This window comes from Rosa rugosa, chromosome 5 (assembly GCF_958449725.1).
Source record: "Rosa rugosa chromosome 5, drRosRugo1.1, whole genome shotgun sequence".
Lineage (NCBI taxonomy): Eukaryota > Viridiplantae > Streptophyta > Magnoliopsida > Rosales > Rosaceae > Rosa > Rosa rugosa.
In genome coordinates, this window is record NC_084824.1 from 27,594,130 (window position 1) to 27,621,986 (window position 27,857).

General features: G+C 38.4%; 1 protein-coding gene and 2 pseudogenes across 3 annotated transcripts; all 3 read right to left on the minus strand.

Moving 5' to 3' along the window:
- Positions 1-1,320: 1,320 nt before the first annotated feature.
- On the minus strand, positions 1,321-3,599 carry LOC133712961 (uncharacterized). 3 transcript variants are annotated; one of them, XR_009847680.1, is made up of 4 exons: positions 3,292-3,599; positions 2,376-2,460; positions 2,024-2,192; positions 1,321-1,896 (listed from the first exon to the last, which is right to left on the minus strand). XR_009847680.1 is itself a non-coding variant. In XM_062139078.1 (3 exons), exons 1-3 carry the CDS (start codon positions 3,564-3,566, stop codon positions 2,187-2,189), a joined length of 366 nt encoding a protein of 121 aa, XP_061995062.1. In that variant the 5' UTR covers positions 3,567-3,599; the 3' UTR covers positions 1,321-2,186. The 3 variants fall into 3 exon arrangements, 1 of the variants encoding a protein (XP_061995062.1); XR_009847681.1 differs by having other exon boundaries at positions 1,321-1,585; positions 1,708-2,192; XM_062139078.1 differs by having other exon boundaries at positions 1,321-2,192.
- Positions 3,600-17,068: 13,469 nt separating this feature from the next.
- LOC133711474 (IN2-2 protein-like) lies at positions 17,069-19,937 on the minus strand (annotated as a pseudogene).
- A 3,225-nt stretch (positions 19,938-23,162) lies between these two features.
- On the minus strand, positions 23,163-27,857 carry LOC133712619 (probable aldo-keto reductase 2; annotated as a pseudogene).

The window sequence follows — 27,857 nt, forward strand, 5'->3', positions numbered from 1 at the left end:
CTGTTTACTCCCTATACTTATAGGGTTTCATCGTTTCAGTCCCTGACCTTCGAATTTCACCTAAAAAATCCCTGAACTCTCAATTTCCTCCCAATTGGTCCCTGCCGTCAAAATTTTCTGTTAAAGTTGCTGAAAATATCTATTATGCCCTCACTTACTTTGTTTTCTTAAATTTATTTTTTCTCTCTCTTTTATTTCGTTTTTTCATTTCACCTCTTGAAGGTCTATGGATTGGAACCATCTTGATGAGGAGATTAACAGAAGGAGGCGAGAGAGCCGGAAGAAGAAGAAGAGGTAAAAAGAAAAAAATAAAATAAAAAAATAAAGGAAGAGAAATATATATATATATATATTAAGTAAATGAGGGTATAATAGACTTTTTAGGGGAAGATAACGAAGTTTTTGACAGATTCTTGACGGCAGGGACCAATTGGGAGGAAATTGGGAGTTCAGTGACTTTTTAGGTGAAATTCGAAGGTCAGGGACTGAAATGATGAAACCCTATAAGTATAGGGAGTAAGCAGTATTTAACCCTTTTTTTATTCACATATGTCAAATCTCTGACACAAGTCATATACTATGCCAAAAAGTCTATCAGAGGACAGAACTATTCTGTCGTCTGAAGGAACCCAAATATGTCGTCTAGTACGGTGTCGTGTCTTGGGGGTATCAGACGACAGAACACTTCTGTCGTCTGATTTTTCAGAGGACAGAAACAAATAAAAGTCGTGGGTCGTCTGATGAGTTTTGCATTTCAGGACCAATGTGATATGTATCTTTAAACGTAATAACACAACAGTTTTGTATTGTATGAGAAACAAAATGACTACATTCTAATATAAATTCTATTATGTGAAGCATATTTGCAAGATAGATTTCTGTCATTTGAGGTTATTAACACGACAAATATTTGTGGTTTGAATATAAAAGGAACCACAAATTGTAGATCTTTTACATTGTCTTTGGTTAAGTCCAACCACACTTTTTGTTGTTGTTATACGCTTTAGCCAACATTTTCATCTAACTTATGTTGTTGTTTTGCCATTTAGACTACAATTTTCTGTTGTACCAATGCAAAAAGGACAATAGACTTCTAATTGGTTTTTGTGTTGTTTTTGTGCAACTGCAACCATACATTTTGGTGTGATTTTGTTGTAGCTTGCAATTTGAGATAACACATATTAGTAGTCCCCTGTTACAATTGGTATGCATGCATTCTGGAAATTAAAATTGTTCATTCATGAAAGTATGAAACCATAAAATCCACATCCAAAATCATTCATTGCAATTTCCATTAATCCACCATTGTCTCATGTACACAAACCTAATCGTGAACATCAGTTCAAAATGATCCATCTCTACTAATCTGGATCTGCAGACAAGTCCAAATGCTTAATGAATGATGAATTTCTTCTAGACACAAGTTAATAAAGAACTAGCTAGCTGTACTGCTATACTAGTTTCACAATCTGATCATGAATGGAATCACCCGAATCATAGAAGTGGTCATAAATATGGAGAAACCCACAGTTGTCGATGAAGATGACTTGCTTATGAATTCCGATAACATAAAGGTAAAACCAATCTGGCATCAATGTTAGAGAGAAGGGAACAACGGTAATCAAATATGACGAGGCTTTGCTTAAGAATAGGGATCAGCAAGAACAAGTGTAAATTAAAGCGAGTAATTGCAAGAAACAGACTTACCATATTGAGTTGAAAAAGAAAGAAAATGAGGAAGATGACCTCAAAATTGTTTTTCAGGAACATATCAAACTGAAATATATATCATCCAAACAGAGTGATGAAAAGTGATGAGAGAAGTGTGATAATTCCCTCCCATGTGAGCCATGAGAACCAGTATGTAGAGTCATAAAGACCAATAATTGTCATTGCCTAAAGGGCAGAACACATACAACGGTAAATAACTAATTGATTTTGTAAATGCAAAGCAATGCTAGGCATACTTAAATCCATCTAACCAGACAAGCATTCATCAACTAAAGTTGTTCACAGTCATTACCTGTCGAAGCTTTAGTTCTTTTTCTGTGATCAAAGAACTCATTTGAAACACAAAACCAAACATGGAAGTTGCAAGGCTTATTTAAGGTCAGTCCTACTGTCTGCAATGCAGAGGGAATCTCCCTTGAAGGGTGTGCAAATTCTTTTAGCGCAACCAGATGGACTTAAGCCTGCAGATAATATGCACATAGAATGAAGTTATATTTACTACTAGTGCTGTAAGTTGCATGCACAAGAGAAAAGATATGTCAAGGATGGAATTCAATATCACATATTTAAGTTGTTTGACTACATTTATGAATTTCAGCCAGTAGTTGTCGTTCAAACAATGAAAAGTGAACTAGGAGCACTACCAAGTGCTTAAAATGGTGAGAACGTTGTCCAGAATATAAACCTCCATTATTCAAGCTCCAGAGAACATCAGATGCAGCCACCCAACTGCCAAAAAATGGTTAAAACAAATCAGTACAGGAAAATCAATTTCAAGTTTATCATATCAGCGTTTTGAAAATCTTGATGATAATGAATAATGGACTAGTTGCATGCTTATAAAGATTAAATTGATATTTCACATTACATAAAAGATCAGAAGAAGAAGAAGAAATTGTACATCAAACAACTATATAACAATTGTAAGAACAAGCAATGATTATCATTTTATTCACACTCATGATGCAGATTTTCAGCCATTATATATAGATGAAGCATATATGACTATATGAGTAATTGAGTACTATGTGAACTACAATACACCTTCAAATGTAATTTAACTCCTAATTTTTTTTTCTGGTAGAAAAATTAAAACTTGCAATGAATCACACACATATAGCCTACTGCATTATTTCTAGAACAACATCTAGTCAGTGTTCCTGTTTTAGTAACTTGAGACTCGACAGATCCCAATGAATCACTAATCATATAACATAGTTCTCGTCCATATAATACTCGTTGCTTGACCAGTTCGAAGGAATTTCCTCCTGACCTATAAAGTGAAATGAATTTACAGGCATGAATTGGTGAAAGCTTCCCACCACTTTCACAACACCAGAAAATTATAATTAACAACAATTCTAGTGTGGTAATTTAGTAAGAGAAAAAGACTAATATGATGCATGTCATTACATTCACCTATGTAGACTACTAGTTGCATGTCAGTGGGTGGCCAGTGAAGAGGCAAGCATTAGGGCTGAAGAATTTGATCCAAGGAAAGTTGATAAATAAAACCACGAATACAAATTATTGCAATACAAGGCGAAAAGTTCTACATACCAAAATAGCCTCAATCTCTTCTTTGGATACTGGTGTTCGTGGGGGTTGTTCAGAAGCTTTTCCTCCCAAAGTTGTTGAAGCCTTTGAACGTGAGAAGAAAGCTTGAGCAGAATCTCCAGCCAAAGGTGCTGCTGTCTGGGATTCAGAATTTGTTGCAATGAATTAAACGGTTTAAAGATAAAAACAAATTGTCCATAAAGAACTAGTATTGAAACGAAACACGATGAGTAAAAAGAGAAGAGCAAGAACCAACTCTTAAGTTTCAAAAGAAGCATAAGAAACTAAGCTGAAGAAAATCAAAACTGGTGTTGTCATGTATATCAACAGAAATACACAGTATGGGCTTACGTATTGGAACTATTAGGTCAGTGTCAAAAGAAAGCCAAATTCAAGCATAGTGAGGAACCCTTTTCGATTAAAACACCATACAAGGAAGAATAAATTCTACATGTGGAACTCTTTACATAATATTGAACAATCTATTATAGTTCGACAGACAGTACAAAAACAAAAAGTAAGTTTGTTTTCCTAAAGTAGACTGGAAGTGGTAGAGCCATATGTTAAAATAATTTTACATCCCCGTAGACACTGGCGGACCTAGCATAGGGCTAGTGGGGGCTGCCGCCCACACTGCATCATCATATACACACACTATATATATATATATATATATATATATAGAAGTTTTGGACAATTTTATGCATTTGAAAGTGTATTATGCAGCTTTTGCCCCCACAAGTGTCATGATTTTGATGATTTCATGCATGTTTAATCTAATATCATAGAAATTTCTCTTTATTTTCATATGATTTATGCATAAATTGTTTTTTGGAAATGGGTGGACAAGGATTTCAGTTTTTGTTAGCCATTACGGTTTAAATTCGTCCCTGCATAACTAATTTTCTAGGTCCGCCATTGCCCGTAGAACAAATGGATAAAATAAAGACAAGCATCCAAGAACTAGAACACAACTAGAGAGAGTAATTTAAACTTTGAGAGACCGACGCCCAAAGAGAAGCCCAAAAACGAACCCTTTAACTACTACAAAAAGTTAATCACACAACACTAATCACACAACGGAACAGAAATCTTCTGTTGTGTGTTTAAGTAAAATCTATTGTACAACGGTATTAGTAATGTTGTGTTGTGTGAATGTCAACAAAGTTATAACTTTTTTTCTTAGAACTACATTGCACAACACAATTGAGTATTGTCCGTTGTCCGAGTCTTAAAAATTTAGCGGCAGATTTCCCTCCACTCTCGAGTCTTGGTTGCCTCTTGAAATCTGAAATTTGGGGTACTTAGTACAACGGTGCTTGACATTTTCCGTTGTGTGATTGAAAACTAGATGCCAAATTTTGAGGAAGCTTGCTTGGATATCTTCCACTAGGTAAACCTTGTGCAAGCTTTAGAAATTAGACAACAGAAGTTATACTTTTATGTTGTGTGAAGTGGGAACATAGGCGGCAGCATTTTGGCTCAAAATGCAGCAAGCGGCAGATTTCCCTCCATGTTTTGACATTTTGATTTTATGTCACACTAGCTCTTACAACAGTGTGTTGTGTTTCTGTTATGGGATCGACTTGAGAAGTAATATTTGAAGTTCAAATCATTTCTTTTCCTTTCATTCTCTCTCTTCCGCACTTCAGTCAAAATAAGACTTCTTCGACCCGAACCTTTCCCTTCTTCCATCAAACCCTAAAAACCCAATTTTTCATCTTCAATCCTTCCCAAGAACCCCGGCCAGTTCCCAAATCACTCCATTTCAACCTCAAACTGCGCCTTTTCTTCCTTGAGCAAGCCAAGCTCCGCGACGGCCATGACTATCATGAAGCCATCAAACAATCAAGTCCCTCATTCTGTCATATATCTTTCTCTTGTCATCTCTCTCTCGTAGTTCTGAAACCCCAAAATTCTCCAGAAATTTCATGAATCACATTGAAATCTCAAACCACCCAAACACCCAAAACGCTTTCTACCCTTAAAACCTTCACTGCTTCTTCCTCCTCCCCTGCACTTGTCTGCCTCTCTCTAGCTTCTTCAAAAAACCCTAAAAAGGAAGATGATGCCTTTCCGGTTAAGAATTTTCTCCGATCTGTGCCATGTGGATTTTGTCATCACCATTTCTATCAACTTGGATGAGCAGCTGATGGGTTCGTCAGTGATGGCACCATTGACTCTAGCTCTTGCTTGAAAGGCCAGTGGGGCACTCAGGTAAGCATTTGTTATCCACTAGTTCAATTGCGGTAATTATGAATCAGTTACTTTTGCTACTATGGAGGAATTGTTGTTTGTTTTATTGTTTAGGTCATTTGAGGATTGAAATTGTTACATTTCATAGCAAGATTTGTGTGGAATAATTGGTTTCGAGGTCTGAGTTTTTGCTGAGGAAGTTGTTAAATGGAGAAAAAGAAATAAAATCTTGAAATGATTAGTAGAAATTTTTCATGGGTCTTGATTTTGCTCGAGGTCTGTTTCTTTTTCCAATTTGTTTGGCATATAGATGACTTTGAATTTTGGAGGTTTGCAGATTTTGGAGTTGCAATATCCGGTGCAAACAAATTGTAGTGCCAGCAAGTGCTTAAAGAGCTAGAAGCAAGTATCGGTCAATCTTGCTGGGGTTTTCTATATAGTCATAATTGCATTACTTTTGATTAGTATATATTTGTTGGATTTGATCATCTACTAGACTGCTACAAGCTTGGCCAGATATTGGAGACTTGCTGTGAATATATGGGGACAACATCATTGCTGTTAATAAGGTGGAAGTCTGGGGCACTAGTTCTTGTTGTTGTTGTCGAGGACTAGTGAGCTCACTCTCTATTTTGAAGGCAAGGTTAATTTATATGTTTTTTGTTGTTACACCCCAGAAGGTCACTCTCTGTTTCTTTCTTCATGGTATATGTGATGACCTAGTATTAAATTTAGGAAAATTGTTTTCCCTACTCTATGTTTTGGTGTTTTACTCATATTGTTAAAAATTTGAGTTTATTATTTTCAGTTTAGGTTATTAGCTTTGTTTAAAACGTGAGTTAAATTTGTTTGAACACCTAGTTTAGTACTAGAAGCATCTAGCCACCCAAATTGCAATGAGACACTTTGATTAATCTCCTCCATCCATCAATCTCTCCCTTATATTCTCCTCTTTCAACCAGACACATATTCTCCTCCTCCTCCTTCTCCTTTTCTCTACACTCTTCTTTTCTGGTACCAATGAGTCTACTCTCTAATTCATTGACAATCAATCCACAACTAGCTACCAAGACAAAAAGAGAAAAGAGAATTCACCATGAGTTTTCATTGTCAAAGAAACTAAAATTTCTTCCTCTTTATGCAGCTAGCTTCTGTACGTTCCAACCTTGTCTTTCTCAAATTAGTCATCTTGTTTCAGCTCTTTTGAAATAAATGGAAGTATGATTTGTATCATGAATATCAATTAGGGGACTTGGATTGCTAAGGTACAAGCTGGGTGTTGAGCTTGGTTTGCTTTTGCTTGGTTCTCTTGGCTGCTGATTTTGAAGGGTTGAGGTAAGGAAAACAAAACTTTCTTTATAGCTTAGATTAATTCTAATCTAGTATGTATTGGGTGTGATTGATATGAGATGTTTTCTCTACGAATTCTTATGAGATTCTGATATGATTTTTCTTGTTAGAGTATCATTCTCTCTCAGATTACAATATATATTGATTGGTCGGTGACTTGAACGAAATAACATATGTTTCTTGCTACTCCATCATTCCTATTTCTTGGTCTTTTGACATTGGAGTGGAACCAGCTTTTGACCACAATTGGTGAAACTCATTTTAAAGAGTGTTGAAGCATAAAAATTCAAACTGTTTTTTTTAGTCCCTTGCAAGATATTTCATCTAGAAGGCATGACCTTCATCCACGGAGGTACAAGACTTGTGAAAAAAAAGAGAGGATATTGCTGCGTTGGTTAAAAAATAAGACCCCAAGCTTGGATAAAATCCTTCTTACTGACCATGTAATTCCAAGTTGATCAAGTCATTCAAATGTTTCAAAAGATGTTGACTTATCCATAAGATGATCAGCTCTACTTCTTGCTTCACGTGAACATTCAAATTTCAAAACAAGATAATCTTCACCTCCTACAAATGGAAGACCAGGTCAAGATAAATGAGGTTTGAAATTCACAAACAACAGCCACCAGAAGTTTCAACGTGAATTGGTTATATTCATTTCAAATTCAAATTGACAAATGTGATAACTGCAATTGGAATTTGAATTGATAACTGTCCTATCTCAAGCTGATCCATTGTCGCCTATAAAAAGGCACACTCTCTACAACAAAAGGGGGAGGAAAAAAAAAGGCTAGAGAACGGAAGCAACAAACGAGGAGGCACTCAAGAGAGAGGAGAGCAGAAAAAGAGAGTTCGCACGAGACCGGAGTTCTACAGCATTCCATCCTTAAAGCTTTCCAAGAGAAGCCACAGACTGAGAACCACGCTTCAGTAGAAGAAGCTCCATAAGTCACAGGTATACAATGATTATCACCTGACTGAACTTTTCCTTTCATGGTGCAGACATTGTCAAGTGCTAAGATCCATGAAGCATGGCCAAAAAATCTCTCTGGAGTGTCTATGTTGCTTCCATCTTCATAATCTCTTGCTGGTGACCAAGGCGATTACCACATCAGCAATCACGGAGAAGTTGAGCTGCTGCCCACAATAGTCTCTCTGGCACAAATCAAAACCACAACGCCATTCTTGTCTCACTTTGCTTCTCGATGCTTATATGGCGGTGCGTCCTGCGTATAGGTGGCGAAAGCAAAGTGACCATGATGGTACTCTCCTCCTGGTGAAAGACTGCTGCGTCAACAAATGAGCTGCTGCCCACAATAGTCTCTCTGGCACAAATCAAAACCACAACGCCATTCTTGTCTCACTTTGCTTCTCGATGCCTATATGGCGGTGCGTCCTGCGTATAGGTGGCGAAAGCAAAGTGACCATGATGGTACTCTCCTCCTGGTGAAAGACTGCTGCGTCAACAAATGACTGTGCTCTTCCGACAAAGGACCGCTGCATCAGGGTATGAAAACCACACAGGCAATGACAACGACCAGAGGCAGCAAGCTTTGAACTGTAGCTCTTGTGTCATCGATATTCATGGCAACAAACTTTGGCAACAAAATCATCTCTTCTACCAATGATTCTGAGGCTTGCAAATGAAAAAACAACTTTTGCATTATCGTCGTGAAAAGAGGCAGACGAAGCTGCATACTACATGGCTATATGGTGATTTCTCTCTTAATACCGAAGCCCCATAGGCCACAGCTCCACTTTTGCCACATTGAAGGAGATATTGATCACTTGTTCTGCAAATTACAGAGACAAATAACAAAGTCTCAGCCACGCCAAAATTCATGACTGTCGCTAATGCTCAGTTCGTTGCCAAACAAGATTGTAACATGCAAAATTGGACGTGCACAAGCTTTTCTCCCACCACCTAAATCATGGGACAAGCGTCCATTTATCCAAGAGACAATTGGTGATCAAAGAACGGAAGAAGCAAATTGAAGACCAAAGCCCACCGCTCCACCAAGAAAGAATTCTTTAGTGAAAACAAGTTGAAGAAGGGAGCACGCAGTGTTAATGTCTAAAAGTTCGGCGGTAGCTGAACCTTTGTTAACGCTGATCCGGTGGGCGGATCGATACTTGTGATGCTCTCAAAGCCTCCGCTACCTGTCAAGTAAAATACAAAGGGCGTCAGAGGGAGACCGAGTTGGGCGGTCTTCAACTCTCCGATGCCTAAGTTAGTCAATGTATTTATGTTGACAAAGTAACAGTAGGTAAGTATTGAATGCGTAATTAATGAGGAGAGAGGAGAGGACCTTTTATAGGTGAGGAAGAGGTTGATCTTCTCTTTGTTTTCGGTGTGGGACTGATGTGCCTCAGTTCCCAGTTTCAGAAGCTTCTGATGCCATCTTGGCGCGGCGCGTGGCGGCGCGTCGGCGGCGATCTGGAGGTGGTCCGACGTTGGGACTGTAGCCCGCCTGGCGGTGTGTCTGCATGTCATTCCTTTGGTTGGAATTAATACCTTTGGCGGTAGAATGAGCGTAGCCCATTAGAGCTAATTATGCTTGCAAATGTACATGTATGTACACGCAGATTAGAGACAAACTCCACTACTTTCAAGTATGAATCTCATATTAAATATGCCACTTGATATCTACCGTGTTGGTCTTTGAGCAAGACAACAAGTCTAAGGCCAAAAGTACATGCTTTGAAAGTTTGCTGGGCAATTAACACCAAAACGTGAACTACTAAATTAATGGATTATTGATCAAATAAATATATCTATTAATTTAATAGTTTGCCAGACAATTCTCAAACACGGTTGGGCCTCCTACAAAAAAAATGGAAGCAAGCCCACTCTACAAAGGTCCACATCAAATCTTCGACTCCAATCTCAAAGCTCGTCTCGATGGGTGTTCAAAGCAATTACTCACTTAAAGCAGATCACCATGGTTCCCGCGAAGTAACACAAAGTTCACTGCACAGCTCAGCATGATGAGTGTCCAAATCAAAATTGGCGAACACTCTCCCAAATTGGGTGCTCACTCAAAAAGTCTATACACATCCGTCAAACCCAAGGTCGGTACAAAACCGAAAAGCCAAATACATTGAACTACAGTGGTTTGATCCCTTCACAGGGTATGTAGGCAGTCTAGCGACCCACTAGATGCAACCGCAACTCCAAACAGAATCCCTGACTCCACCAGTCAAATTCAGCCAGTCCCAAATGAATCACTGACTCCAGTCAAATTCTCTCAGCACCAGAAAATCAAATCATTCCCAAATCACACAAAATTCAAAGGCTCTAAACCTTTCAAATCTCCCAAACACAAATCCAAAATAAATGGGTCATCTACCCATTTAAATCTCAAATGCCGGAACTACATATGGTTTGATCCCGCAAAGGGTATGTAGGCAATCTACAACCAAATCTATCTAGATGCAACCGCGTCCTAAACACAAAAATCGAATCCCTGGTCCGCTTAAACCAAATTCGTCCCAAACACTACTCTCATTCCAAAATCAAAGCCCTCCAATGAGTCATTCACTCATTGGAACTCTTGAACTACGAGTGGCTTGATCCCTCTCCAAGGGTACGTAGGCAACCCATTCAAATATCCGGGTGCAGCCGCAAAAACAAACAAACACACATCCCATCAATTGGTTTCCTCATAAATGGAATCAAAGGGTGTTTCCCTGTAACAAGAGATTGTAATTAAGAGACACATTCTGTCTTGAATGGGTCGAACCCGAAATAATAAAAACTCTATTCACTAAATGAATACGAGTGAAATTATGTTGGGTTGCAGCTTTTCCAAAGTGACCAGTGTTTGCTATCTTTGACTATTACTTCTTGCTGATCAATCAGTATAATCTTGAAGAATTAGTGATTCCTATGAAACTAGTAGGAGCTATTGCTAATTGATTATGTACTTTCCTTGGTCTTTTACATTGATATGAAACTAGCATTGATTTATGATTGCTGGAAATTCTAAGGTGCACCCGAGAAACCATATTGGTAGTCTTGCTCTCCTTCCAAGGATTTGGTTGCTGCAACGAAGCCCCATATACAGATCCTATCCAAAGTGAGGTCTCGTTCTGAAATTAATGTGTGAGGTTGGAGTTTAGGTTCACTTTTCGGTCTCATATCTACATCTCAACCGTTCAGTTTTTAGGTACTAATGTATAGATCATCTCTGCAAAATTTCAGCCAAATTGATGGTCGTTAAAATATAGATAACTGCCTTAAAGCTAGTACGGTTCAGGGTGGACAGATTCAGTTCGTCCATTGGTTTACGTGAGTTAGATACCTTAAATATCATCAAATTGGCTGAAAATTTGCAGAGATGATCTATACATTAGTACCTAAAAACTGAGCAGTCAAGATGTGGATATGAGACTGAAAATTGATCCTAAATTCCAACCTCGCACGTTAATTTCAAAGCGAAGCCTCGTTCTGGATAGGATATATATATATATATATATATATATATATATATATATATACAGTCCGTCTCAGGTGCGGACGTCAGTTTTGGATGCCTTAACGATCACCAAATTGGCTGAAATTTTGCAGAGGTGATCTATACACTAGGACCTAAAAACTGAACGGTTAAGATGTAAAAATGTGGCCGGAAAGTGGTCGAAAACAGGAAATCCGTACCGAAAATTCGGTACGGACGTTCGCACCTGAGAATAATTATATATATATATATACAGGGCCCTTCTAGTGAGGGATCCCTTTTTTTGGTCTTTTCTAGGGATAGGGCATTAGACCAACTAGGTCTCATCAACGGGCCCATTCGTAGCGGGCTTGGGCCGGGCCTTACTCCATTTTTAAATAGTAGCGGGCCGGGCCGGGCTTTATTTACAAATAAATCTTTAAAGATAATATTTTTTATAAACTTATATTTATATATCATACACTCCAAAGAGCAACCTCTATCAACTTAAATAAAATGGGAAAACCGACCGTTGGATGAGATTATTATAATAAATTATGAGCGTGGTAAAAAATTTAGCCAATTTCACCATATTTTCGAATCCGATCGAATTAGTCAACCGTCGTCACTTATATGTTTTCTTGGTGATGGCATGACGACCGCGAAACGTGCCTATTTTTTCACATCACGTCTGTAAATATTACATCCATGGATGTGCGTAGACATAAGATAAAAATTTCAATTTTAATTACAAAGAAGTTTGCCTATATCAATTTGCCTCCAAAAGTTGTATGACTTGTATATTGCATGTAAATTGTTGGGGTTCATTCTAAAGCAACCATGAAGTGGAAAATGAATTTAGAAAAATCAACCGCTCGATTGAGAGATTGTAATGTTTTATGGTGATTGTAAAAAATTCAGCTAATTTGATTCTCGTTTCGAATTCGATCAACTAGGTCAAATTTAGTTACTCTTATAAACCTATATTTATATATCATACACTCCAAAGAGCAACCTCTATAAATTCAAATAAAATGAAAAAACCGACCGGTGGATGTGATTATTACAATAAATTATGAGTGTGGTAAAAAATTTAGCCAATTTCACCATATTTTCGAATCCGATCGAATTGGTCAACCGTTGTCACTTGTATGTCTTCTTGGTTGACCGATGACATAACGACCGCGAAACGTGCTTATTTTTTCACATCACGTATGTAAATATTCAGTCAATGGATGTGTGTGGACATAACATAAAAATTTCAATTTTAATTACAAATACGTTGGCCTATACCAATTTGCCTCCTAAAGTTGTATGACTTATACATTGCATTTAAATTGTTGAGGTGCATTATAAAGCAACCATAGAGTGGAAGATAAATTTGGAGAAACCAACCGCTCGATGGAGAGATTGTAATGTTTTATAGTGGTTGTAAAAAATCCAGTCAATTTAGTTCTCGTTTCGAATTCGATCAACTAGGTCAAACTTAGTTACTCTTATAAACCTATATTTATATATCATACACTCCAAAGAGCAACCTCTATAAATTCAAATAAAATGAAAAAACCAACCGTTGGATGTGATTATTACAATAAATTACGAGTGTGGTAAAAAAATTAGCTAATTTCACCATATTTTAGAATCCGATCGAATTGGTCAACCGTTGTCACTTGTTTTTTAGAATATATATGCACATATTCTATATAGAAGTATGAGAACTTCCACACACACACACACACACATATATATATATAAACACACACACACACACACACACACACACACACATATATATACAGTCCGTCTCAGGTGCGGACGTCCGTACCGAGCGGACGGTACGGATTTCCTCTTTTCGACCACTTTCCGGCCACATTTTTACATCTTAACCGTTCAGTTTTTAGGTCCTAGTGTATAGATCACCTCTGCAAAATTTCAGCCAATTTGGTGATCGTTAAGGCATCCAAAACTGCAATTTACCATTATAAATACGAACGGTTCCGGTTCGACAGATTCGGTCCGTTCGTGTAAAATGCAGTTTTGGATGCCTTAACGATCACCAAATTGGCTGAAATTTTGTAGAGGTGATCTATACACTAGGGCCTAAAAACTGAACGGTTAAGATGTAAAAATGTGGCCGGAAAGTGGTCGAAAACAGGAAATCCGTACCGAAAATTCGGTACGGACGTCCGCACCTGAGAATAAATATATATATATATATATATATATATATATATATATATTTATAAACACACACACACACACATATATATATATATAAAATAGTTTACGGGCTTTTATGGGCCGGGCTTTTGGCGGGCCGGGTTTTTATGGGCTTTTTGGCGGGCCTCCATCGGCCCACCAAGGCGGGCTTTTGGCCCTCCGGGCAGGCGGGCCTCCATCGGCCCACTTGATCCGCGGGCTTTTTGATGAGGCCTAAGACCAACTTTTCGTTCATATTTTAACATCTTAACCGTTCAGATTTTAGGTCCAAATGTGCAAATCATTTCTGCAAATTTTCAGCCAAATTGATTATCGTTAAGGCATTTAAAACGGCGACTTAAGATTATAAGTATGAACGGTTCAAGTTTGACAGATTTGGTTCGTTCATTGATTTATTCTAGTTTGATACCTTAACGATCACCGATTTGGCTGAAAATTTGCAGAAGTGATCTACACATTAGGACCTAAAAACTGAACGGTTGAGATGCCAAAATGTTATCGAAAAGTTAGTCTAATGTTCTATCCCTATAAAAGACCAAAAAAGGGATCCCTTTAGTGGAAGGGCCCTCACATATATATATATATATATATATATATATATATATATATATATAATGTATAAAAGACCATATAATGTTCTATCCCTATAAAAGACCAAAAAAGGGCTCCCTTTAGTGGAAGGGCCCTCATATATATATATATATATATATATATATATATATAGGCCAGTTCTGAAGAGGACGTCCCTCCTCCGGCGTAGAGAAGGCGGCGATGGCTGCGCTGTGGTTGCCGGACGAACCCTCTGGACATCCCGAACCAGTTTAGAGTTGGGTGGACTCGCCGGCTACCACTTTCCAGTCGACCTTGATCGGACTACCATTTTGCAGTCGACCACACTGCCCAGACCTTCGACCTCGATCTCTTGGCCTTCGTCTTCACTGCAAACTGGTCTAGGATGCCCTTGGCCTCCGTCTGGCAAGAGGCGAGCCGCCGTCGGAGCTTGATCGTGGAGAAATCCCGGATGTCCGCACTTTTTCTGGGTTGGGTTGAGGACGTCCTTTTTGGAACGGCTCCGTGTGTGTGTGTGTGTGTGTGTGTGTGTGTGTATATATAAGATGGATGTTTATATCATAAATTTTCCATAAGTATTCTACATCCTCACAACTTGTTTACTCAAAAATTCGTTTGTTCCTATTTCTCCAAATCACCCAAAGGACAGCCAACAAAGCACATCTACCCATATCCCTCCCTAGCTATGAACAACTTGTTAAAAATAAAACTTAAATACACAGTATGGGCTTAAGTATTGGAACTATTAGGCCAGTGTCAAAAGAAAGCCAAATTAAAACACTTCCCTGCTGTCGATTTTGTACGATCCAAATGTATAGGATTCCAAAGCTATCTGGGTCCATTTTGCACCAAAAAAACCCAAATAAAAATAGATCAAATTAAGAAACAACAACAATTAGAACAAGGAAAAGTTGGAATAGGAACTACCTTGGTGGAGGCCTGGAGAAGATAAAAGCATAGATTTGATAGGTACTAGACTGGGAGAGAACTTGGCATCTGGGAATTGAAATTATAGGGTTTGACGAAGAGAAAGACTGAAGGGTTCAAGCTTGGGTTTTTAATCTGACCAAGATCCAAGCAACTTCTAACCTCAACTAACGATTGTTCGAGGCCTAGAGATTAAGGGGTTACGGGTTAGATCCAGAGAGTAAAGAAACAAAAATGAAGGCTTCAAACGGAGGGTCGTTCTTCTCGAGAATCCCTCCTTGGACCTCGACGCAGATCTTGGAAGCACGTCAATGGCGGCTTCATGTTCTTTGTAGTGCTGAGACTGAAAACGGATGACAAGTGATGGGAGGCGATCTTTTCCTTACTGCAATAGTCACCCAGAAGATTGAAAACACTAGAGAGGAGAGAGATCCAAAATTAGAAGGAGGGGAGAAAAAAATAGAGGAGACGGAGAAAGAGAGATAAAGGGAGAAACCTCCAGATCTAAATTAGGTTTGAACTCTAAAAGGGGTATATTGAAGAAAGTTTTCTCTCATCGTTGGATAAGCTATTCATCACTAATCTGACAGCTATTCATGTCCAAAGAGACTTGAAACAATTAAAGTCAAACTCACCATATTCAGATAATACAATTGTGTCGTCTAAATATCACCCCATTAACTAGTCAGCTACAGAGTTTCGGCACTTGAGAGGGAAAGACCTAAATTTCTTAGGGGGAATTCTAAAATTTTTGCTAGGGTTCAATGTAGAAAATCTCTGTCTTTTACAACAACATATAATTGTTGCCTAAATCTGACCATATTTTCAAAAAGTTCAAAGTATGGTTTTTCTGTGCATTCAGACCACACATATAATTTATCCGTCGTCTCGAAAACTCAGACGACAGAAAATCAGCATTATCTCGTCTGATAGTTAAAATGAGTCATGTAACTGTATTTTTTTTTTCTTTTTAATGGAATTGGGTTTTAATCTATTAAATGTAAAAGTGGGTAACAATATATAATGACCACTCTTGGAGGGCACGACAGAATTTTATCATTGTTTAGGTAACCCTAGAGCTACCATAGATAGAAAGCTCTGAAATCAGTAACCTGACACTACGAAGGTTGGCACCGAGCAATTCAAACTCCAACCCCAATTTTTTCTTAACCTTGGACCACCATGCATACACAGAGGAGGCTTCCCCAGGAATATTAACTGCAGCTACAAACTCAACCTGATCCACAACCTACTCTTTATCAATAGCTTCTTCCTCTACTTTTTGGGAAACTTGGACTCCTTCAGAAGCTTCATCATTCCCTAAACTTAAGATTTAAGAACTTTCAAGGAGATAGAAGGAGACATGGGATCAGCTACATACAGTGGCGGAGCCACATTGGGGCACACTGGGTCCTGTGCCCCAGTAAACTTTCGGATAGATGTATATAATTAAGTGACCAAGTAGCACATATGGTTGGGATAGTGCAATGGTCTGCCATGCTATTGCTACATTACAGGTCTTGGGTTCGAATCAGGCTAACCGCAGAATTTTTTATTTAGATTTTTTCCAAGGTTTAATTCTAGCTTGCAGCACTAATTATTATTACTATTACTAGTTTTTTCTATTACTATTTTTTTCATGTGGTTTGCTAGACATAATTTTAACAATATTCTTATCTTAAATTAATCTTACTACTAGATTATAATATTTCTATCAAATTTTTTTAATCGGAATTTTCATTAAAAATTCTTATATATAATTTGAGTTCTAAATTTTTTCTTCTCAATTTCTAAAGGTCCTTACCTAGGATGAAGTTCTAGCTTTGTCACTCGGTGTTACTTTTTAGTGATGATTTAGAAAATCTCTTAAAATAGAAAAGCATAGTTGCAACATGTATCGACTCTCAACTCAATCACAAATTTCTTGTTATTTTTCAAGATTTTTTTATATTTTGATATTATTATTTTATTTTTGTGCCCCAGTAACCCTATGTTTCTGGCTCCGCCCCTGGCTACATAAGTTTATTATCTAATGCACATGCACATCACAATTAATATTTGTGTAATCAACCTTTCAAGAATCATCGATCATTGGGAAGACTTTCGATGAATTTTGCCCCTGATGATAAGAATCCTCTTCCCAGAGGACTGTATGCAACAATGCCAATGCCTAGTTCCCTGAGAAATTTTGGATAATAATATCAATAAAATGCTAACTCTATAATAATCTAGGGTAGCTCCGTCAAGAATTACCGACAAGTAGGGATTATTTCTTCTTCTACATCTCTTGACCAAAAGGACCACTCCAGCTGCACAGCAGTTATTGAATGAACAGCATGGGCTCTTCTTATTGCCGAAGTTGATGCCTCAAACAAACCAATATACTTTATTTCACCCTCTTCAATTAGCTTCTTGAGCTCCCCCACCTTGTAAAAGACAAAACAATGGAATTTAAGAAAATGAGAGCTTGCTCAAAATAACTGACTTACGCATCACAGTAACAAAAGATCATTAGTTAGTAGGGAAAGATGCAGAAGCTACAAGATAATACAGAACATTATGTAGTAGCTTTTGTGCTTAATTAGCAAATGGTAGTTCACAAAATCTTTTCCATTAATTTAGATTCATGCAAGATTATAAAGTTCTGGACTGTACTGTAGACCTGTAGTATCATCCCAACTAAAGGATGCAATCACTCTAATCAACATGTACTTCTATTCATAGGTGTCGTGTCATAATGTAAATTTCCCTTACACATGGGCATAACATAAGTCATATACATATGGGGATGATAACACAAGCAACTAGACATATGAATAACATAACATAAGCAAACTAGATATATGCCCAAGATAGCACCAACATATATAGCAAATGGAAGCTCAAAAACAGTGCACATTTGATTCAAAATTCAGTATTGAAAATTATTAGCAGTTCAGTCGTTATCCCAACTAAAAGAGTTAATCGCATTAATCACCATTCTCCTACTGGCGCCATAATGCAAATTTTCCCCATATAAATAGAGCGTAAATCATACATAAGGAAGAAACACAACCACGTACCCCAGACCTGGGGATCCCTTCCCTCCTTATACCACACAAAGGGGGCACGCGTCGATCAAAAAAATGACAATCTCTTCAAACTTGATCAATTCAATACGAAGCAGTTGAGGCCAAAAAAACAGTATCTAGTAGTGGTCAAGCCCTCAGTTCCATTAGCAAAACCACAAACTAGAGGATATTGAAGAACTAATACATCTGTGAATTAAAATGACTGCATGCTGCGAAATCAAATTGAAGAGGAAACAGAAGAAATCAAACCGTGACTTCAATGGGGACACGGGTGTCAATCCTATGCTAATAATAGAGATCAATAGAATACACCAAGTCGTTTCAAGCTTCCTTCACAAGCAGATCTCACATATGCCGGCTCGCCTCGAATCTCCATTTTGTTATCCGCAAACCTGGCACCGAATTTGGTGGCCAATTCAACCTGGTCTCTCATCCCTCCACTCAAAGCCTGCTCCATGAATTCAATGAATTCCAAACGATCTCATATAAATAGTGATCAATTACAAGAGTGAAGGACATAGCTTGCCGAGGAGTATTTCGTTGGTGTAGGGACCGTAGATGTCGGAGGTGTCAAGAAAGGTGACACCGGAGTCGACAGCATGGTGGATGAGCTTGATCATGTCGGCTTCTGGCTTCGGGGGGCCATAGTGTTGGGTTTCCAGCCCATGAGTATTTCCTAAGACAATTGTCTTAGAGTATGAGAATTATTTACCCAGTAGGTTTTGCATTCCTACATTGGAAAAGTGACAAATAAAATATAACTTATAAGTGGGTGGATCTCACCCAATTGTACCGAGGCCTTTTGTGATTAAAACCCAACACCTAAAGGGTGGTTAAGTTGGGACAGTATCGGTACAATGGTGGGCCACGGGGCACGCTTGTCGCTGTTTAACATGGTATCAGAGCAGGTCTCTCTTCAATTGCGTCTCCAATTGTCATGGGCCCGAATTTGGGTTCCTTATATTGCCATCGGAAAATTCCGATTGGATTGTTACCAAGTATCCGATGTGGGTCTTGGATTGTTATATTGGCCGAGTCTCATATTGAGACTTGTGTCCCAATCCCCAATGTGGGAATTGGATTGTTAATTAATTTCACGTGCAGACCTAGAGTTAGGTTGCACGTGAGGGGGCGTGTTGGAGAGGAAAGATCCCACATTGGAAAAGTGACAAATAAAATATAACTTATAAGTGGGTGGATCTCACCCAATTGTACCGAGGCCTTTTGTGATTAAAACCCAACACCTAAAGGGTGGTTAAGTTGGGACAGTATCGGTACAATGGTGGGCCACGGGCCACGCTTGTCGCTGTTTAACATGGAGTTCCAATGACGAATGAAAATCCTTATTGATGTAGGATTACCTGTAATCCTTGTTGATTACAGAGAAGGAGAAGGCATAATTGCCTACCACCAATAGGAATAGGTTTCCTAATCGGTGAACAAAGCTGATATCCTTAGGGCTATATAAGGAGGGGTTCTGCTCTTAGTTTTGCATCACAAAGACAAAGAGCAAAGTGTATTCCATTCTCGGAGTTAGAGAGTGAGAGAGGGCAAAGAAGAGAGAGATAGGAAGAGAAGAGAGAGTCCTTGTTTTCTTATTCTTTCTGGTTGTACCCATTATAAACATAGTGGAAGATCGTTTTTCTGCCCGGTGGACGTAGGCAAAGGTTTTGCTGAACCACGTTAAATCTGTGTTCTTGTGCTCGTATCTTTGTGGTTGTTTATCTTGGTGTGCTGTGCTTATTTGTGGTTTTTCGACTTCACATATTGACCGATTCTCAACACATAGAAGGCTGACATGCCCATGCAGCCCAGTCCTTGAGCTGAGACCTCGCTCAAGGTCTTGTGAACCCAGCTTCATCCTCCTCATGCTGGCCATGCGTTTTTGTTAATTTGTAAAGTAGATAGTCTATCTGAGATAGTAGTAGAGTGACTGAGGGAGGAAGAGAAGACGAGGTGAGGGACGGCAGCCATCGTTGGTGCCAAGTGTCGTTTTTAGACTCATGCTTCAGTTTGGAAGCATAACTTTCTAACTCCCAAGATTTACTATTGGGCCGTTGTTTTTGGAAAGTGAAACTACACTACCTATTTTACGGGGAGCCCTTCTAATAAAGACCACTAAAATGAGGACTAGTTGAGGACTTCTGTGTTAGACTCACTTTTCGATCACATTTTTGCAAATCAACCGTTAGATGTTTAGATATTTATGTGTCGTTATCATTATGCAAATTTTCAACCAAATTGAAAACCGTTAAAATATTCATAATTTTGATTTATCAGTTATGAACATGAACGATTCATGTTTGACAGATATGGTTCGTCCATAGATTTGATGTAGTTCGATACCTTAACGATTAGCAATTTGGAAGAAAATTTTCAAAAGTGATCTACTCATGCATACATAAACATCTAATGGTTGATTTGCCGTAATATAATCGAAAAGTGGGTCTCCCAAACATTTGATTAGAAAATCCTCAACTAGTCCTCATTTTAGTGATCCTCATTAAAGGGGCTCTCCTATTTTACAATCCACATTTCCTATTTCCATTTTTAATAACTTAAATTTTGTATCTTTCTAAGAATTACAACCAAAAATGAAAATAATGAGTGTGGATTTATAAAATGAAGACTGTGGAGTTTCACTTCTCTTGTCTTTAAGTTTTTTTTTTATCCACAGGTGTCAAATCTCTAACAAAAGTCGTAGTCAAAATGAGTCATATAACTAGATTTTTTTTTTCTTTTTAAGAAAATTGGGTGTCAATCTATTAAACGTAAAATTGGGTAATAATACATAATGACCACTCTTGGAGCACACAACAGAATTGTATCATTGTTTAGGTAACCCTAAAGCTACCCTAGATAGAAAGCTCTAAAATCAATAACTTGACAATACCAAGGTTGGCACCGAGCAATTCAAACTCCAACCCCAATTTATTCTTAAACCTAGGACTACCATACACAGAGGGGGTTTCCCCAGGAATATCAACTGCAACTACAAACTCAACTTGATCCACAACCTGCTCTTTATCAACAGCTTCTTCCTTTGCTTTTTGGGAAAATTGGACTCCTTCAGAAGTTTCATCTTTTTAGGTTGCAGCTTATCATTTTGGACCTTGCTCTTGCTGCGAATTGGTCGACCAAATTTCCATTTCTTTGCAGGAGAAACTGCTATAGCCCCGGTCTTTGAAGCTAAAGCCAAGGAAGGTTCAAAATCTAGTTGAACAGGTGAGAAGGGAACTAGCTATTTCAATTTCTTGGCATAGGTGATCAAGGGTGCCGGAGTCGGGTTAACACTCGTGATCGGAGTAGGATCGCACACAGTCATGCATTGACGATTATCACTATGAGTAGCAGCAAGAGTTAGAACACAAAAGTATGTTACCTGAGCTTCCAGTGCAACGGTAGAAACACCGAGAGAGCAAGCAAAACACCAAAAAAGAGGTTAAGGATCGGCATCATTTGCCGCTGCAGCTATCAACTACTTCCCTGCATCCTAGAATTAGGGTTAGGGTTGGGACACATACCAGAAGAAGCAGAACACAATTCCCCATTCACTTTTTGGAAGGGAGGACTAGTGCAGCCAGAAGATGGGCGCTCCAAAAGGCCACAAACCAGGAAAAAACTGACAAGCTTCTCGTATTTACAATGGAGCACCACCGAGACTCTCGAAAAGAATTCAAACTTAAAGGGGGATATGCCTATCTCACTGATGCAACCAAATACTTACAAGTACCCTGCCAGATCTCGTGCTTCTGCAAGCTATAGCACAAACCCTAAAGTGGAGCCAACCATTAAAGCCGCCTTTATAACCAATGCTAGCAGAAGACCAAAGACTTCCATCCACATCGAAATAGAAGTGATCGAGGCTGACTTCATATTGAAGAGGCCATTGTAAGGGGCCAAAGCAAGCAGAAACCCCCATTAACAATGTGATCCCTCTCCTTCCGAGAGGCGATTCTTCAAACCCCAAATGGATGACATCGTTCCCATCAGAGCCTTTGCATCAATTTTATTCTTCACCGAAATCAGACGCCTAATTGCGCAGTGATGCCGGGAAATTGTAGTGTTGCAACAACCCCCAAAGATGATTTTTCCATTCTCTGAAATGGCGAGCAACGCCATGAATCAGGCAGAGACAATGTCCGCAATTATGGAAAATGATGATGTTGGTGAGAGTAGCTTTCTGGTGTTGGTGAAAGTTGCTTTTGTTGTTGGTGAGAGTAACTTTTTGGTGTTGGTGAGAGTAGTAGGCTTTGGTGTTAGTGAGAATAACTTTTGGTGTTGGTAAGAGTAGTTTTTGGTGGTGGTGAGAGTAGCCGGATGTCGTCAGAGACCTCGCCGGAGAGGAGAAAAGAGAGAATTATTGATGATTTTTTACTCTAGTGACATTTTCGTAAATATGTTGATTTTTGATATCTAAAATTTAAACAATTTTTAATCTAGTTGGTTAATGAAGAAAAAAAAAATGTTAGCGGCATGTTGGGTAACATAATATTCAAAAATAGCCCTATATGCAATTGGTCATTAAATATATTGGTGTATATCCATATCTTATAAACTATTTCACATTTTTGTTTAATTTTTTTTATTTTTTATTTTTAACAAAAGAGATAATATCATCTAATTAAGACCAAAACGGCATATAAAATATTTCAGACTTTCGTTTAATTTTTTTTTATCATTTTTTTAACAAAAGAGATAATATAATCTAATTAAGGCCAAAAACGCCATATAAATTATGTCTCAGAGAGACAAGCAAACAAAAGACTTGATAAATGAGTCAAGTAACGAAGGATGACTTCATGAGAGTCTAAACCTCCATGGTAGAACATGTAATCACCTTCTGAGGATTTGGATGTACTATACATCTCTAACAATATAAACACTTTTAACTTGAAAGAATTTCAGAATTTTTGTTCGCCTTATATATTTTGTTACTCCTGGATACTCAGACAATTTTTTATTTTTTTTATTTTAACCCCATTTTTTATAGGGTTCGAACACATGACCTTGTTCCAGTTTCAAATAGAAAATCATTATCTTACAATCCCACCAAACACACGAACCCGGATACTCAGACAAGTTATAAAATTCAAATTTTAATACAAAACATTTTATTGTACGTTTCAAGGACAGACATTAAACATATTACTCTGGTGACTTCATAAACCACCAAGTACTCTTTGAACAAAAATACAAATTCACTAAATTCTCAAGGCACAAAGAGACATTATTGTGACATAACTCGGAGAATCTAGGCACCTACTTATGTGGATTTCCATGAAGACAGTGGTGGAGTTTCAGAGTTCATCCAAGTATTGATGCCAGTCTGATATCTGTCGCCCTTAACAGCATCTGCGGAAGCAAAAGATTCAAGCTCGGCCATTTCTTTTGGTGTCAGTTTCACAGACAGAGCCTTAATGTTTTGGTTAAAATTCTCAATCTTGGTGGTTCCGGGTATAGGGCACACATCATTTCCTTGGTGATGAACCCAGGCCAGTGCTAGTTGAGATGGGGTGCAACCCTTCCTTGCTGCAAGATCACTTACTCGCTCAAATATTGTTTTATTATGCTCTAGGTTTTCAGCTTGGAACCTGGGCATATTCTGCAACCAACGCAGTACATATTTGAGCATCACGAAATATAGCTTTATCAAACCAAATGATATCCAAAGGCACTAATAAGCAGATTGAACATAACTCGTACATAATACGAAAAATAATTTGGGCATCTTCCACATCAACTGCCGTATTTTCTTAGCACTGAAAGATATTTGATAATTGTAGTAAGAATTATAATAAGCTTCTTATGATTACGATCATAGCATGGCACTCCTTTTGTTGTCATGCACCACAGCTCGAAACATATTATGAATACTTATTAAATTTAATCACGTAGTGATCCTCTCGAGAGTGATACATTTAAGGCTTGGATACTGGAATTACAACAGACTACTGAATGAAGTCAACCAGGACACACAAACACAGATTACTAAATTAGGTCAACTACAAACATAAGATTTAAGAACTTTCACGGAGATAGAAGGACGAGACATGGGATCAGCTACATAATTAAGTTTAGTATATACTAATGCACATGCACATCACAATTAATATTTGTGTAACCAACCTTTCGAGAATCATCATTGGGAAGATTTTCGATGAAATTTGCCCCCGATGATAAGAATCATCTTCCTAGAGGACTGTATGCAACAATGCCAATGCCAAGTTCCCTGAGAAATTTGGAACAGTAATATCAATGAATTGCTAGCAACGTACTCCATAATAATCTAGGTAGCTCCGTCAAGCCTTACCGACAAGTAGGGATTATTTCTTCCTCTACATCTCTTGACCACAAGGACCACTCCAGCTGCACAGCAGTTATTGGATGAACAGCATGGGCTCTTCTTATTGTTGAAGCTGACGCCTCAGACAGACCAATGTACTTTATTTTACCCTCTTCAATTAGCTTCTTGAGCTCCCCCACCTTGTGAAAGACAAAATAAAGGAATTTAAGAAAATGAGAGTAACAGACTTACGCATCGCAATAACAAAAGATTAATAGTCTAGTAGGGAAGATGCATAAGCTACAAGATAATACAGAACATTATGTGATTTAACAATTTTGGAAATGATATACACTGAAAATGATGATAGAATGTAGTGGTTTTTGTGTTTAACAAATGGTAGTTCACAAAATCTTTTCCATATGGGAAAATTTCGCAAACAGTATACCAAGTAAAGGTCACTAATAATTCTTATACATAAAGTTCCAAACCAAACATTTCGGTACACGAAATCTGAAACTCGACCCACTATCAGTACACGACGTCAATTTTTGACACCAAAATGTCCATTATGCCCTCAGTTCGTTTTTTTTTTAATAAATTTTTTTTTCTGTTATTTTTTTTCCCTTCGTTTTTTCTGTTATTTTTTTTCCTTCGTTTTTTCTGTTATTTTTTTTTCCTTCGTTTTTATCTCTTTCTTCTTCCTTCTTTCGGGCTCACTCCCTCGCTTCCAACGCCACCTTCCTCACCTCCACACTCACTCCCTCGCTTCCAACGCCACCCTTGCCCTCCAATTGGTGAGATTTATGGTCCTACAGCTTATATTTGTAACTCAGCCAATATTTAGTCATGTGAAAAGAAAGAAAGAGATAAAAACGAAGGAAAAAAAAAACGAAGGAAGAAAAAAAAATAACATAAAAAACGAAGGAAAAAAAAAATAACAGAAAAAAAAATTTATTAAAAAAAAAAACGAACTGAGGGCATAACGTCGTGTACTGATAGTGGGTCGAGTTTCAGATTTCGTGTACCAAAATGTTTGGTTTGGAACTTTATGTATAAGAATTAGACCACTAATTTACTTGGTGTACTGTTTGCGAAATTTTCCCTTTCCATATAGATTAAAAATTATAAATTTCTGGACTGTACTGTAGACCTGTAGTACTAAAGGATGCAACTCTAATCAACATGTACTTCTATTCATAGGTGTCGTGTCATAATGTAAATTTCCCTTATACATAGGGCATAACATAAGTCGTATACATATGGGGATGATAACACAAGCAACTAGACATATGAATAAGATAACAGAAGCAAACTAGGTATATGCCCAAGATAGCATGAACATAGCAAATGGAAGCTGAAAACCAGTGCACATTTGATTTAAAATTCAGAATTAAAAATGATCTGCAGTTTAGTCATAATCTCAACTAAAAGAGGCAATCACATTAATTACCATTCTCCTACTGTATAATAGTGCATAAATCATATATACACGAGGAAGGAGGAGGAGCTTGGAGTAAATATGGGTCAATCAAAGATGTAACGGTTTGTTGGGCTCACTAAGAAGATTTATAGAATCAATGCCTTGGATGCTAAAAGCAACTTTTCACCAACCAAAAAAATTTGGCAGCCTAGAGATGATTTGTAAATCAGTGATTGTCAAGATAACAGAGAATCACACATCTTTACACAAACCGAGTGTAATGATTCGAAAGATGGGACTATTTCCTCATCACTTGACGCAATGCAAGTAAAGCAAGATTTGTAAAGGCCCATTTACACTCATCACTGACAACCTCTTCAAACTTGATCATCAATTCAATACGAAGCAGTTGAGGCTAAAAATAACAGTATCTAGTAGTGGTCAAGCCCTCAGTTCCACTAGGAAAACCACAAACTAGAGGATATTGAGGAACTAATAACATGTATGAATTAAAATGGCTGCATGCAGCGAAATCAAATTGAAGAGGAAACAGAAGAAATCAAACCGTGACTTCAATGGGGACACGGGTGTCAATCCTATGCTGATAATAGAGATCAACAGAAGCAACACCAAGGCGTTTCAAGCTTCCTTCACAAGCAGCTCTCACATATTCCGGGTCACCTCGAATTGCCATTTTGTTGTCCACAAACCTGATACCGAATTTGGTGGCCAGTTCAACCTTGTCTCTCACCCCTCCACTCAAAGCCTGGTCCATCAATTCAATTAATGAATTCCAAACAATCTCATATAAATAGTAATCAATATTACAAGAGTGAAGGACACACCTTGCCGAGGAGCATTTCGTTGGTGTGGGGACCGTACACATCGGAGGTGTCGAGGAAGGTGACGCCGGAGTCGATGGCGTGGTGGATGAGCTTGATCATGTCGGGTTCGGGCTTCGGGGCGCCATAGAAGGCAGACATGCCCATGCAGCCCAGTCCTTGAGCTGAGACCTCCAGGCCTTGTGACCCGAGCTTCATCCTCCTCATGCTCGCCATAAATGCTATGTGTTAAATGTCTCTGTGAGTGAGTGAGCAGAAGCAGAGAGTAGCAGAGTGAGTGAAGGAAGGTGTTTGGGTGAGTTATATATATAAGTTGGTGGTGGTGGTGGTGGCGTAAGCAGTGAGGTGATGGGTGAAGATGAAGAGTAGAATGGAGCGAGGGGATGGCGTAAGAGCGTACGTCAGAGTGACCAACAGAGATGCACCATTGACCAAACGGAAGCCAAACAAAGGACGCCAGTTCCGCTTCGCTTACATAAATGGCCATGCAGTGGAAAGCTTCATGTACATCTGCAATGAAATATAAAAATCAACAAAATCAGCTAACAAAGTGAGTATATATAATATATATCAGAGAAAATGCTTGAGGCCAGGGACAAGGAGAGCACCGGAATCGTCCATCTGAGGCTGGAATGCATTTTCCCGCAGGCCGTTAACCGCGTGGACTAGGCGTACGTGTATAGGATCTTCAGCTGTAAAACGACATGTCAGTTTCAGATCTTACTCTCAGACACAATAAATCAAACAGGTTCTTATTCTCAAAAAAAAAAAAAAAAAAAAAAAAAAAAAAAAAAATATCAAACAGGTTCTGTGCATTACGAATTGGCGTACCTGATCGGATTATTTTTGAAGACGAAGCAGAGACCTATCCGATCGATCTCGGGGCGAGTCGCTCGGGCGACTCCGATTTGCACCACGACGTGGAGATTAGCGAGCTGCAAGAGTGTCTTGGACAAAAAATTGAGCAGCCAAACGCTCAGGGATGGTGATTTAAGCAGAAATTGAAGGACGAATTATATGATTGATTTGAAACGACAGTGTTAGAATTGGATTTACCACCTGCTTCAAGTCTCTGAGAAATGGAGGCGGCAACCTCCGCAGATCGAGTACAAAGTACGTACAGCTCTACCACCAGTTCTTCTTAATCGCTCTCGAAAAAGCTAACACTGGCGACAAGTTCTTCATCTTCTTCTCAATCACTCTCGAGTATCAAATATTCGGAAGAGCTCACTGGTTTGCTTGGCGCTA

Coding starts and splice junctions, on each gene's coding strand:
- LOC133712961 (XM_062139078.1), bottom strand. CDS start 3,566: ATGCTTCTTTTGAAACTTAAGAGTTGGTTCTTGCTCTTCTCTTTTTAC. Junction 2,461..3,291: donor AAGAGATTGAGGCTATTTTG/GTATGTAGAACT, acceptor ATTTTTTGGCAG/TTGGGTGGCTGCATCTGATG.